This window comes from Rhinolophus hipposideros (genome assembly GCF_964194185.1).
Source record: "Rhinolophus hipposideros genome assembly, chromosome: 20".
In the NCBI taxonomy this organism is placed as follows: domain Eukaryota; kingdom Metazoa; phylum Chordata; class Mammalia; order Chiroptera; family Rhinolophidae; genus Rhinolophus; species Rhinolophus hipposideros.
Genome location: NC_138066.1, coordinates 41,601,831 through 41,615,637, shown reverse-complemented (window position 1 = coordinate 41,615,637; position 13,807 = coordinate 41,601,831). Strand labels below are relative to the sequence as shown.

The window sequence follows — 13,807 nt, the reverse complement described above, 5'->3', positions numbered from 1 at the left end:
ATCCATCACCTCCAAAAGTCTTAAACACTCTATTATTTTTTCTTTTAGCTTTTTAAGATGGATGCTTTGATGATTTTTAGTTTTTCTTTTTTCTATGTCTGCTATCAATGCTGTATGTTTCCGTCTATGTACGGCATCTCACAGACTTTTATGTGTTATATTGTCTTTATCATTCAGTTTTAAATATTTTCTAATTTCCATTATGATGTGTGTTTTTTTAACCCATCACTTACTATAGAAGTATATTGCTTAATACTCAAACATTTGGAGATTTTCCAATTGTCTTTTTGTTATATATTTCTAGTTTAACCCACTGTAGTTAGAGTACATTCTGTGCATGATTTATGCCCTTTAAGATTTGTTTAGGCTTTTTTAATGGTCCAATGTATCGTTAATGTTGATATATATCCCATGTACACTAGAAGAGGATATCTATTTTTAGTTGTTGGGTGTAGTATAGGACAATTAGGTCAAAGTTGGTTTTTTTTTTTTTTTTTTATGGACTCACTATTGTTTTTTGTTTTTTATTTGGCCCATCTCCAGGTTATTTATTTTACCTCACTTTTTTCCTTCTTAAAAATTTACCTTTTACTGTCAGGTGGAAAAATTACTTTTTTCTCTAAAGTAGTTTTTTGCTTAGAATTTTGTGGGGTTTTTGTTTTTGTTTTTTAGGCTTTGGTGTTTATTTTCAGACGTTGAAGATCAAGATCTATATGTAATTTTGGTTTGAGGGATAACTACAAAAATTTTCCTGTTTTTAGTCATTTACAGTGTCATGGCCAATGAAAATAGTATTGTAAATATCAAAACCTATACTATTTGCTGTAGGACTAGAACTTACCGACTGTGAGGATTAAAATGTACATGTTGGTAGGTGACACCTTTGTGGTGTTTTGAAACAAATGCTTGAAATTTTCTTAATCCTATAATCTAATGAAGTAAGGAGGTGAAAAGTTCTAGAACCATTATTTAAAAAACCCAAAATCAGTGTTCTCAGCCAAATTGGAGGAAAACACTATTTTCCACTTGGGACAAATTAACAGAAAAGCTATGCGTCATGAGTTTCTGGTAGTCCTCAGCTCGTTAACACCTTAAAAGTTTAAAAGGATAGAATTGAACTCAGTTTGCTTTCAGTGGGTTAATAGTTTGTTTAGATTAGAATACCTGGATAGGGGACTTATTGACTATTCTTTTATGAAATACCATTAGCTCCCTGATAGCAGAGAGCACTTTCTATAAAGTATTTTAAGATATATATATAAGATATATATTAATATATGATATATATATATAAGATATATATTTAAATATATCTGAAATATATATAAGATAGATATAAATATATCTTATATTTATATAAAACATAGATATATATAAGATATATATATACATATATATACGTGTGTGTGTATGTGTGTGTGTGTGTGTGTGTGTGTATATATATATATATATATATATACACAAAAGCTCTTAAGTTCCTATCCCAAAATTATTTTTCTTGATTAAAATCATACTTGGGTATATATTATGTGGGTAGTTTTTGTGGGCTGGTCTAGAACCTAATCACTTTCTCTTATATTTCTATGAGAAAATGCATATTTCATTAATTGAGAAAATGATTTTTAGGCAATTATAAATTAAGTATACTGCACTCTACAAAACTAGATCCATAGCTGTAAAAGGAATGATTAGTGAGGAGTCTGATGTTATTTGTGTGAGACACTTCTTCCATTTATATGCATTTTTCCTTTGAGTTAGTTGATTGTATTACTGGTTTATAGCTTTGTAGTTGTCACATTTTGAATTTGCCATTTCTATCTCTCATATAAAATTTTTTAATGAAAAATTCCAAACATAAAAGTTAAGAGAATAGTATAATAGACCGCTTCCTCATGTATCTAACACTTAGATTAAAACGTTATCAAGATTTAGTCATACTTACTTCACTCATGCTTTTTTTTAAAAAAAAACTCCTTTTTTGTTTTTTTATTTTGGCTCAAATTAAAAACATTTTCTGGGCCGGCTCTGTGGCCCTGGTTGTTGGAGTGCCCTGTTCCTAACGCTGAGGTTGCCGGTTCGATTTGCACGTAGCCAGTAAACTGCGCCCTCTACAACTAAGATTATGAACGACAGCTCTCCCTGGAGCTAGGCTGTCGTGATCTTCCATGGGGTGCCAGCAGTGGCAAAGAGCTGCTGAGAGCTGCCAAGCTGCTGTGAGCGACCGACCCACTGTCTCAGTGGGGGGTTGGGGGGTGGGGGGAGTGCAAGACTCATAACACCAGCACGGGCCAGGGAGCTGTGTCTTACACAACTAAACAGAAACAACGACTTGAACCTGAGTTGGGAGGGGCGGAAGAAGGGGAGGGGGTTTTCCCCTTTGGTCCCACGGATACAATATTAGATAAATCATAATCTTTAGTTAATTGCATTGGTCATTGTGTAATCCCTCTTAATTTATTCATCCAGGTTTAAAATTATCGTTAATAAGGGTGGCCAGTTAGCTCAGTTGGTTAGAGCATGGGGCTAATAACACCAAGGTTGCTGGTTGATCCCCGCATGGTCCACTGTGAGCTGCACCCTCCCTAAACAAACAAATAAATAAATAAAATTATCATTAATAAATAAACCCCAGGAACCTATCACCCAAAACAAAAAGCTACATCCTGCTTTGAAACTAACCTGCATCTAACCATCTCCCAGTCCCATCCCCTGCTCACCTCTCCCCTACCTGAAGTGATTGTCACCCTGGATCCTGTATTCACTGATAACTTTTCCTTCTTCTAAAGGAAACCCAGTAGAATTAACACTGTTGATACCTGAGGTCAAATAATCTTGTTTCATTGAGTTCATCTACATGATTTGCTAAAAACTACATTTCCGTTTTTGTTATTTTAAACTTCATAGCAAGTGTATTGTGTTAAGTATATTTTATTAAGTGTACTGTGTTAAGTGTAACTTTGGAACTTAATTTTTTCACTTTATATTATGTTACTAATGTTGTATGATGCTGGTGTTCTTCCATATTAATTGCATTATAGTATTCCGCTGTGTAACTATATCACAGTTTGTTTATCCCTTTTCTGTTGAGGTATTTTTGTGTTCTTTCCAACTGCCGTATTTTAAAGCAAATCGCAAACATCATGTTATATCAGCCCTAGTGAATCCAGTGATCTCTAAAGAATATGGACATTTTCGTACATAATTACACTGGCATGATCATTTCAATAAAATTGACAACAATTCCTTAACATCCAGTCAATTTAAATTTCCTCACTAAAAAGTGTTTTTTTGTTTTTTACATTTGCTGTATCTGAAATAACTACGAATGAGGTCTCCATCTGACATGACATTTGTTTTTGTATCTCCTGAGTTTCCTAATCTAAAGCTCTCTTCCCTTCCCCAACTTTTTTCTTTCCCATGCTGTTGACTTGAAGAATCCTAGTGTGTCCATCTATGGAATGTCCCACATCCAGAATTTATCTGTTTCCTTCCTCTTGGTGGTGTTTAATTTGTTTCTGAAGGCATGATTAAATTCATTTTCAAGTATTTTTGGCAAAAATACTTCATAATTATGTGCTGAATACATCATATATCGCATCAAAAGGCTCATGATGTCTGTTTTACAAATGCTAAGATAAATCAGTGCGTTCAGGTGGTAACGTTGCAAAGTTCCTTTCAGTCATTAACGATCTTTTCAGAATCAGTTAATCTATTTGGAGGTTATATGATTTTTAATTCTATAATTTTTTTATATTTTTTTACCTGGAATTCTTCTGTAAAGAATTTTCCCTCATTAACGAAGGCTCTTTGAATACGTTGAAATATAGTTAGAGCAAGAATAAATGTTTAATTATTTATCTTACATTCTAATTTTCAGAGTCAGGAGTTGGTTGGTGTCTAGTTACCTTCAGTGGTGATTTATGAGTTATATGGACTTGGGGGGAAGGACGTGGCTTTCTCATTTTAGGTATCCATTTGAACTCTGGGGTCTTCATGTTCAATTTGGTTCAGTCAGTTGTAGTTACTCATTTTGCTTATGTTTACAGTGGAAGCCCGTTCATGTTGGTTTTTGAGTCCTTTTACCATGACCCCAGTAACCTTAGATAGCTTCTTTGTTTTTGAGCAGAATAAGATGTCTGAAGTTTATTTTACACATTTCCTACCCCAGACCTGGAATCAGTCATTCCTCCAAGAAGCCCTGGTTTCTTTAGTGTGGAATGATATTTAGAGGCCATAATCTGGGCCTAGGAGTACTTACTGCTCTTGGGCTCTCACTGACTCCACGCTGTTTGAGTGGGTAGTGTTAAGAAATACTTACTTTTAAAAAGAAAAAGACCATCAATTCATGTGAACATTTCACATTCAGATTGAGGTTTGCATAGTTAGTTTCTTTGTTTTAACACTTGTATCTCTTTTCCCTTACATTGAAAGCCTTAGTTCCTAACAACAGTAACTTAATTTATTTTTTGCTTTATACTGATACAGATGTCCATTAATCATGTTATTATTATTAATATCCTGATGTCATTAAAATAGTAATAAGATGATTTTATAGATCGTAGTAATTCAGTATTACTGCTGATAATAAGACTACTGAAAGGCATTTAAGATTTTTTTTGTGGTTCTTTATACGATATTTCCAGTAAGGATGTACAGTTGAAATATTGTGTTCCAGAAACAATTTTTTTCTCTGTGTGGTTATGCTAATGACTTGATATATGGTTAGATTTATTTGTTTCAGTTTGTTTTCAGTTTTCAGGGGTTGCATTTTAATTCTTTTAAAATGTAAAACATTTGCATGATTCCAAGATCAAACTATGTAACTGTACATATGCAGAGAACTTTTACTTTCATCCCTTTCTAGGTAACCAGATCCCTCCCTTTCCTGATAGGTAGCCATTTTTATTAACGTTAGGGTATTTTTCGTAAATAAAAGCAAAATATATCCATAAATTTATATGTCTCTCCCCTTCTTAAACAAAAGTTAGCACACTGTAAGTACTGTTCTGCACATTTCTTTTTACATTTAATCTTGAGATCATTTCATTTGTGGACGTAGTGATTTCCTTATTATGGTGGATGATATTTCATTGTGTGTGTCATCTTTTATTCTACCAGTGCACGATTGATGTACATTTTATTTGTTTCTGATCATTTGCCATTATAAATAGTGCTACAATAGTGCTACAACGAACAGCTCTGTAAATAAGTAATTTAGTATTTTTGCCAGTGTATTTGGGATCAGTTTCTGGACATGGATTGCTAGGTTAAAAGTAAATGCATGTATAATTTTTCTGGATACTGTCAGTTCCCTTTTTATCCTCTTTGCACCATTTTGCATTCCATTCCCACAGCAGTGTGTGGGAGTGCCTGTTAACCCGCTGCCTCTTCACCTGAGTGTATTGTGAGACTTGAACTTTTGCCAATCTGATAGCTGGGAAGTAGTTTCTCTGTATACCGTATTTTGCTGTGTATATTGCACACTTTTTTGCCCAAATTTGTGAGGGAAAAATAAGGAAGTACATTATACGTGGGTAGTACTAACTCCATTTCCCTGAAAATTTGGGCCAAAAACATGGGTGCGCATTATACACGGGAGTGCATTATACACTGCAAAATATGGTAGTTTGACTGCATTTCTCTGAGTTTGAATTAAGCGAGCATATTTCCATATGTGTTAAGGCCATTTCCATTTCTTTTGTGACAATTCATATAGTTTCCCATTTTTCTATCAGGTTGTTTGTTTTTTTTCTTCAAAAGAAATTTAGGAGCTCATTATGCATTAGAGATAGCCTTTGTGATATACTGTCACCCACTTCTTAATTTAGGTGATTGATTTTTAAAGAGTATCTCATTAGTGACAGTAAAATGTAGAGGGAGGCTCTCAATTTCTGAACTACCATTGGAAGACCTAGGCTTTCAGTTTATGGTAGTATTCGTTTTGATATTCTTTTAGGAACTATACTCTTAGAGATACTATTAAATTGTCCTTAAAATTAATAATCAGGCATTACCTTCTAGTTAATTTGGAGGCATAGAATTTAGGCAGAAAACTTTATAAAGAATCCTATTTAATTCTATTTCTAATGCTGCTTGAATACTTTTAGAAAAGTAAGAATATAAATTTCAGATTTTGAGGTATTATCTCAACATTATTTCTGCAGTATCTGGTACACTGTAAGTTTCCTGAGATAGTTACATCATTTTATTATTCTTCAGCTCTGGGGTATCCGAAAAATTGTCTGCTTTTTACTATAGACTGAGATGATAAGAGTTTGAGTTAATAGACAGGGAGACTTAAAAAATAACTCACAGGATGTCGATTACAATTTTTTTCATACATTGCATTATTCATACATGAGCAACTTTTCTTTTTAAAATCTAGCTTTGTAATGCAGTTCTAAAACAATAAAATGTCTCTTCTGACAATTATTTATTTTTGATGTGATTTCCAATTTAAAAATCAGGTATTCTATTTTTCTAGAAGAACCTAACAAGACATGTGACAGCAGTAACACTAGTGCTACCACTACCTCCATGCAGCCTAATCTGGAAAACAGTAACAGCAGCAGTGAACTAAATTCTTCCCAGAGTGAATCTGCTAAGGCAGCTGATGATCCTGAAAATGGAGAAAGAGAGTCTCATACACCTGTCTCTATTCAAGAAGAGATAGGTAAGATTACACTTCATACATTAAAACGAGCTTTTTACTTTTTTTAATTTTTAATTTTTTAAATTCAAGTTTGATGGGGGTGGGAAGATTTGGATTTCCTTTTCCTTTTTTCCTTTTTTTTTTTTTTTTTAAACACACTCATTGTTTTTGTTCAAAAAAATGCAAAAGCACACAGGAAAAACAGATCTTTTTCACATCCTCTCCCCGAAGGTAACCACCATCAATAGTTTGGTGTGTAACATTTTATATCTTTCTCCATGCAGTTACATTAATGTATGTGTGTGTACAAAAAGTTTTGTTTTTGTTTTTTTAATTTAAACAGGATCATTTTGTGTGTAGTGTTCTGCATCTTGCTTTTATTCACTCAGAAATACATGTAGCGAATCTTTTCATGTTATAAATTGAATTCATTCTTCTTAACTGCTGCATGGTATTCCACAGTACGGATGAACCATAATTCATTTACTATTTCTTTATGAATGGACTTTTAGGCTGTTAACAGTTTTTTCATTATTACAAATAGTGTTGCTTTTTCACATTCTCAACATGTATTTTTGTGTACTTATGCAAGTATTTCTAGCAATATAGAAATAGTAGAATTGTGGTGTCGAATGATAGGCACATTTTAAAAATAGTGATGGCTACTGCTTCATTGTGTGTTAAAAGGGATTTATGCCAATAATGTATGTATGTAAATACAAATATGTATTTCTTCATACTCTCACCTAAATTCAGCATCATCAATTTCTTACATTTTTGCCAGTGGTGAAAGTATTTTATTTAAAAATTTGTATATTCCTGCTTACTAAATGTGATTGAGTTTCTTTTCATATGTTTGTTCAACTTTCTGTGAGTTGCTTCTTCATATCATTTGCTCATTTTTTCCTATTGAGTTCTGATGCTTTTCCTTAATGAGTTTTAGGAATGCTTTATGTATTATGGCTATTAATCTTTGATTTTACATATATATGTGTGTATATATATATATATACATATATACATATATATATATATATATACACTTATATAGCTTGTTTTTAACTCTTTCTGTTACCTTGGACAGAAATTTTTACACTTCATGTAGTTAAACTTATCAATCTTTTTCTTTAAGGTTTCTCTGGATTTTGTGTCTTACTAAGGAAAGACCATCCCTATCCTGAGACTATATAGATGTATTTCACAGTAATTTTGCATAATACTTCTATGGCTTTGTTTCTAATCCCTCTGGAGTGTAATTTTGAGTATGAGATAGGGATCTGTTTTAATTAGGACTTTTTCAGTTGCAAGTGACCGAACCAGCTTAAAGTAGCTTAAGTAGAAAGAAAATTTAATTACTCATGTAATTGGGAAGTCCAAGCCATCATCAGGCATAACAGGACCCCAAATATCCAAATTCTTTTTGCCTTCTCCTCTTTGTCTCTCTCACCTTTTGGATTTGCATGTGTTTGTTTGATAACTTCATTCTCTCCTAATACAGACAGGCTTTTTCCAAGTGGCAGGGAAGATGGCATCAGTGGTTAATAGTCATATCTTCTTTTTTTTTTTTTAATAGTCATATCTTTCCAAGGTCAAAGACAAAGCCCTTACTCCTGCTCCAAATCAAAAGACCTTGAGGAAGGAATTTGAGTGGCTAATCTTGGACATATTGTTCACACCCCTGTGGCCAGGGCAGGCAAGGTATTATGATTGATGGCTCCAGCAAAAAGATACGATTGGAGTGTGTAGGAACGGTTTTCCAAAGAAAGAGGGATGCTGCAAAACTAAAAAACAGTAAATAACCTCCCTTTGGTACCTCAGCACAAACTTGTATATTCAGATTCAAAAACGTTTCTGCCTAATGTAATGCAAAGATCTCACCCACCACTGAAATTTTCAAAATCTTCTTTCCCAAAAGTACATCTAGTAATTGTAATTGTATCTAGGAATTCTGTGTATTGTGTATTATTTTTGATTAGGTCTGGATGTGGCTTACCTTGACATCTTCACAATCTATGAGTGTTACTACCTGTAACACTCGTTACCCTGATTGTGGAGAGTATTCTTTGATAAATCTGCCTACCATTAGTTTTCTAGGAGGATGGCTGTGGCCGAGAAGTGAGAAGCATATAGGAAGATCTCCCTTTTGGAGGCTGTTCTGCTTCAGCAGCCTAATTCTGGCTGGGAGTTGTCAGGGATGGATTGCTGGGAATCACTGTAGGTTTGAATAATCATAACTCCTAGTTTGGCAGGCTTGGAGTTTTTTCTAGCAGTAGCATTCCCATATAGATTACCTGGACACCCAGCAAGTGCCAAATGCCCAGCAACTTCGTTCAAGATTCCTGAAGGTAAACCCCTTTACTTGCCTACTTTGTCTGCTTAGCAGACCAGTAGCTCTAGTCCTCAGGTGAATAAAGTCTGTCTAGGAGCTCCAGAGGCTGGGGTAAATCTGCATCCAGGCTGCATAGAAGTGCTTCACTCTTTATAATAAGGCCTTTGGGCGGGGGTATTAGAGAAGGATGTCCATTCTCAGCCTGGTTTCCCTTCAAGTCTTACCCCTAAGGATGAATCTTCTGCTTCCTTTCCCTTATTTGCACTTAACTTAGCAAAGGATTGACTCTTCAGCAATATTGTGTTATAGGCTCTATGTTGAAGGGCTTCTTTTTCAAAACACTGTGCCATTCCCGTTGTGCTTTTTTAGAAAGTCTACCCTACCTAGACCAAACAATGCCTAAAAAGTCTTTATTGTAGGATTTTATAAATGGTCCCAAGAAGTAGCCGTCATAGTTCAGCACTTGGCGTTAAAAACTCCAGCATGGGTAGACTCATGGTCTGGGACCCAAGGGAAAATTGCCTAGGGTCTAACCAACTGCTTTGTTCCTACACATCATAGATTTACTAGTTTTCCAGCCTGGGATGGTAAGATACGCAGTACCCCTACCACATATTGATTTAATCACTGTCATATTTTGGGATCAGAATCTTAAAATACTCTTGTATTATTCAGAATTTATCGATTATAAGTGACAGATCCACTACACTTGGCTTAAAACCGAAAGGGAATTTTATTGGCTTATACAGTTGAGAAGTCCAGTGGTGATGATAGTGTCAGGTGCATTATTGGACCCAGGGAGCCAAATGAGGTTATCCCTGGTCTTCCTCTCTTATTCAAACTCCCCACTCCCCATGGTAGGCTTATTGTCTCTTATTATTGGAAGTTTTCTCCATGTTGTAGGGTAAAAGTAGCCAACGTTTAATTTATACCCTTTCTGCTCACTAATACAAAAAGCAAAAGACCCTTTCGCCATCTCCAGATTTTAAAAACTGGAGTAGGATGCTGAATGGCTTGGGCCACATAAGCAGTTCTGAGACAGTCACTGTGGCCAGCCAGTGATGTGCTGTCCGGCGAATCTGGGTGACATTGCTCACCCCTTAGGGCAAGGGCTGTTTGCAGCCCTGGCACAATCATATGACTGAAGTGGGGGAAAGCATCTCCCCAAAGGAAAGGAGGAGTGTTGAACACACAAAGTTAACAAATGTGTACTGAATTGTTTTAACTTTTATATTTTTCGGTATGAATAGCCTGTTTTCCCAATCCAATTGTTTTCCCTACTTAAAATGCCATATTTAAAAATAAATTATTGCTCTTTTATTTAATTTCAAGTGTACATTCCTATAATATTTTATCTATATATTGCATTGTATTCACCACCCAGAGTCAGTTCTCCTTCTATCACCATAATATTTGACCCCCCCTTACCCTCTTACCACCCCCCGAATGCCATCTAGGTAATATATAGTAAATTTTTTGTTTTATTTTTCATTTGCCAGTGCCACACTGTCTTAACCGTAAACGCTTTAAGTTAAAAAAGAAAAATGAGATCTTGTTCAGCTATCTAGCCGGTGGGGATTTGATAGTGATGCAGTAGTTCCAGAATGTATAGACATTTTCCGCCACAGTGGGATTCGTGGGAAAGTAGAATCGCTCCTTGGCAGTTAAATCGGTCACTTTTTAAAATTAAGTTACTATGAAAATGTGAGAGGCCTTTATTACACTAGAAACAACTGATTTAGTTGATTTTCACATGTATGATTATCTGCGTATACAGGTAATTACCCAGATTCTTTAAAAGAAAATTCATTTGGCATTTATATTTATAAGGTTTCAACTATTAGGTATTTAAACAATTTCAATAAATTCAGTTAATTTCTAAAATTAATTATGTCGTTTACTTTTTGTATAGAAATCCACATTTAATACATGCAGCAACATTCTGTTACAGCATTTTGAGTTATTATGTTTACTTGTAAACTTGTAGCAGCTCTTCCTGTTTTCTAAATGAGCTTTGAAACAGATAACCTGCCGTATTTGAATTTTCTGTAAAATAATAAATGACTCACAGTAAAATTCTGACATACTTTTCTTTTTAAGTAAAACCTGTAAAAATTAATGCATTTGCTTTGGCTCTTTAAGGACTTTTTCTGTTTACTTTCTGGATCTTAGATATGCACCGGTTATGAGTTTTGGATAAATAGGGTGTTATTATTATTATATATAATTTACTCACTGTTAACAATTACTTTTGGCTTCTCATTTGACAACAGGTGATTTCAAATCAGAGAAGTCTAATGGGGACATAAGTGAGTCTCCTGGAGGTGGAAGAGGAACCTCTGGCTCAACTCGAATCATCACCAGGTTACGGAATCCGGACAGCAAACTTAGTCAGTTGAAGAACCAACAGGTGGCAGCTGCAGCCCATGAAGCAAATAAATTATTTAAGGAGGGCAAAGAGGTATGTTCGTTCTGTTTAAAACAAAAATCTCTGGAATGTAAAATAATTTTCATTTGTAGACCTACTTCGGAATTGTATGTTCTCTACTTCTAAGACTGTAGTGGCTAACTGGAATTAAAGTGTTACTTTTATACTATGAGAAATATAGTTGAGCACCAAATTTCAGTCCATGCGTAGAAATGCCATAAATGGGTGGTATACTTTTTGACTATATGGTTAGTTTATTGTATATAATTCTAAAGAGATAGAGGGTTTCCCCTCCACATATGGTAATGGATAGGCTATTCGCAGGCTTTATTAAGCTGTAGATGATGTAATGCTCAGATCTACCTATAATCCTGTCACGTGAACCTGCAGCTAAAGAATAGGACTTAGCCCTTGATAGTACAGTGAAATGCATGGAACAGCACAGCCTCTCAGCTCTGATTATGAACGAAAATACTAAGGCTAGGACTCAGTATTTTGCCCCCCAGCTAGCCATAGTGGAGGAATAACAGCCACAACTTGGTCTCCCAGATCTGAGAGGCATTTGCAGGGTAGGTAATCAAGAACGTATGATGTCCTTTTCTTAACATCATAGGAATTGTTTTTAAGCAACGGCTTTCTAGCCTTTTTTTTTTTTTTTTTTAAGATTTTATTGGGGAAGGGAAACAGGACTTTATTGGGGAATAGTGTGTACTTCCAGGACTTTTTTCCAAGTCAAGTTGTTGTCCTTTCAGTCTTAGTTGTGGAGGGCGCAGCTCAGCTCCAGGTCCAGTTGCCGTTTTCTAGTTGCAGGGGGCACAGCCCACCATCCCTTGTGAGAGTCGAACCGGCAATCTTGTGGTTGAGAGCCAGTGCCCCAACCAACTGAGCCATCCGGGAGCTCAGTGGCAGCTCAGCTCAGGGTGCCGTGTTCAAACCTTAGTTGTAGGGGGCGGAGCCCACCATCGCTTGAGGGACTTGAGGATTTGAACCAGCAACCTTCTGGTTGTCAGTGGGTTGAGAGCCCACTGGCCCATGTGGGAATCGAACCGGCAGCCTTTAGAGTCAGGAGCATGGAGCTCTAACCTCCTGAGCCACCGGGCCGGCCCTCTAGCTTCTTTTTCACTCTGGCCCTCAATGAGACCTTTTCCATAGAAGCCCAGTACACAGAAGTTTCCTGAAATAGCATTTTACCTTACTATGTGGGACACACTCTGGTATTTTCTCTTCTAGGCTAGTCTATTGTATTTCAATTTTTTTAAAAAAAGAGCTGAATAAGGCCCATTATTGATTTCACAGTCCACTAAACGATTGCTATCAGCTCCTTGAAAACACTATGTTAGAGTAGCCATAGACTCTTGTACTAAAGCTAGAATTGATAAAAGGAGCAGAAAGAAAGGTATTTTTAGGAATATATTTTTGGGGGAATAATACATATAATGCCCTCTTTTTCTCCCTAACCTATATATTGAAGGCCTGAAATAATGATTGGTGAATGATTTACACAGAAGTTTTGTGTGTATATTTGAGATACCTTAAAGTACTTGATAATGTCTGACATATGATAGGCACTTAATAGAAGTTAGTTTTCTTTCTTTTTGCAGGCATATATTGCTTGTTTAATTACAATCAATTAGCTTTGGCTTTTAAACTTCAAAAGTTCGGTCATACAATGTATCTAAACTTATTTGGAATGTAAATAACATTTGCATATTTGATATGAATAATGGAGTCTTTTTATTTTCTTGGTCAGGTATTGGTAGTTAACTCTCAAGGAGAAATATCACGGCTGAGCACCAAAAAGGAAGTGGTCATGAAAGGAAATATCAACAATTATTTTAAGTTGGGTCAAGAAGGGAAGTATCGTGTCTACCACAATCAATACTCCACCAATTCATTTGCTCTGAATAAGCACCAGCACAGAGAAGACCATGACAAGAGAAGGCATCTTGCACATAAGTTCTGTCTGACTCCAGCAGGAGAGTTCAAATGGAATGGTTCTGTCCATGGCTCCAAAGTTCTCACAATATCTACCCTGAGACTGACTATCACCCAACTGGAAAACAATATCCCTTCATCCTTTCTTCATCCCAACTGGGCTTCACACAGGTAAAGGAAACTGAGGTTCATTTATACTGTGAATATACTGAATGTTTACAAAATGATTATTGCAGGTGCATACTTTAAACAGTCATTAACCAATGAATTGAATAAAGTCAGTTTAGTCAGCAAAACACTGAGGACATTAGGGATATGAGTGTACGTCTAAGTTACTGAAGCAATGCTAACGTTTGGGAGATTTCTGGAAAGCAGAGTCTTTATCCCTGCAATTAAGTGGAGGCCAGACAAAGTTCCAGCACACTGTAGAAAATTTAAAAAGTTGGAGGACTAATTAACCTCT

At 35.5% G+C, this 13,807-nt stretch overlaps 1 protein-coding gene across 1 annotated transcript in view; it reads left to right on the top strand.

Moving 5' to 3' along the window:
- The window catches only part of BPTF (bromodomain PHD finger transcription factor), a 128,082-nt gene that overhangs the window by 53,093 nt on the left and 61,182 nt on the right, over positions 1–13,807 (top strand). The window contains exons 6-8 of the mRNA XM_081028037.1: positions 6,485–6,673; positions 11,255–11,442; positions 13,160–13,515. Coding sequence (XP_080884163.1) covers positions 6,485–6,673; positions 11,255–11,442; positions 13,160–13,515 — 733 coding nt within the window. The remainder of the gene's footprint in view (positions 1–6,484; positions 6,674–11,254; positions 11,443–13,159; positions 13,516–13,807) is intronic.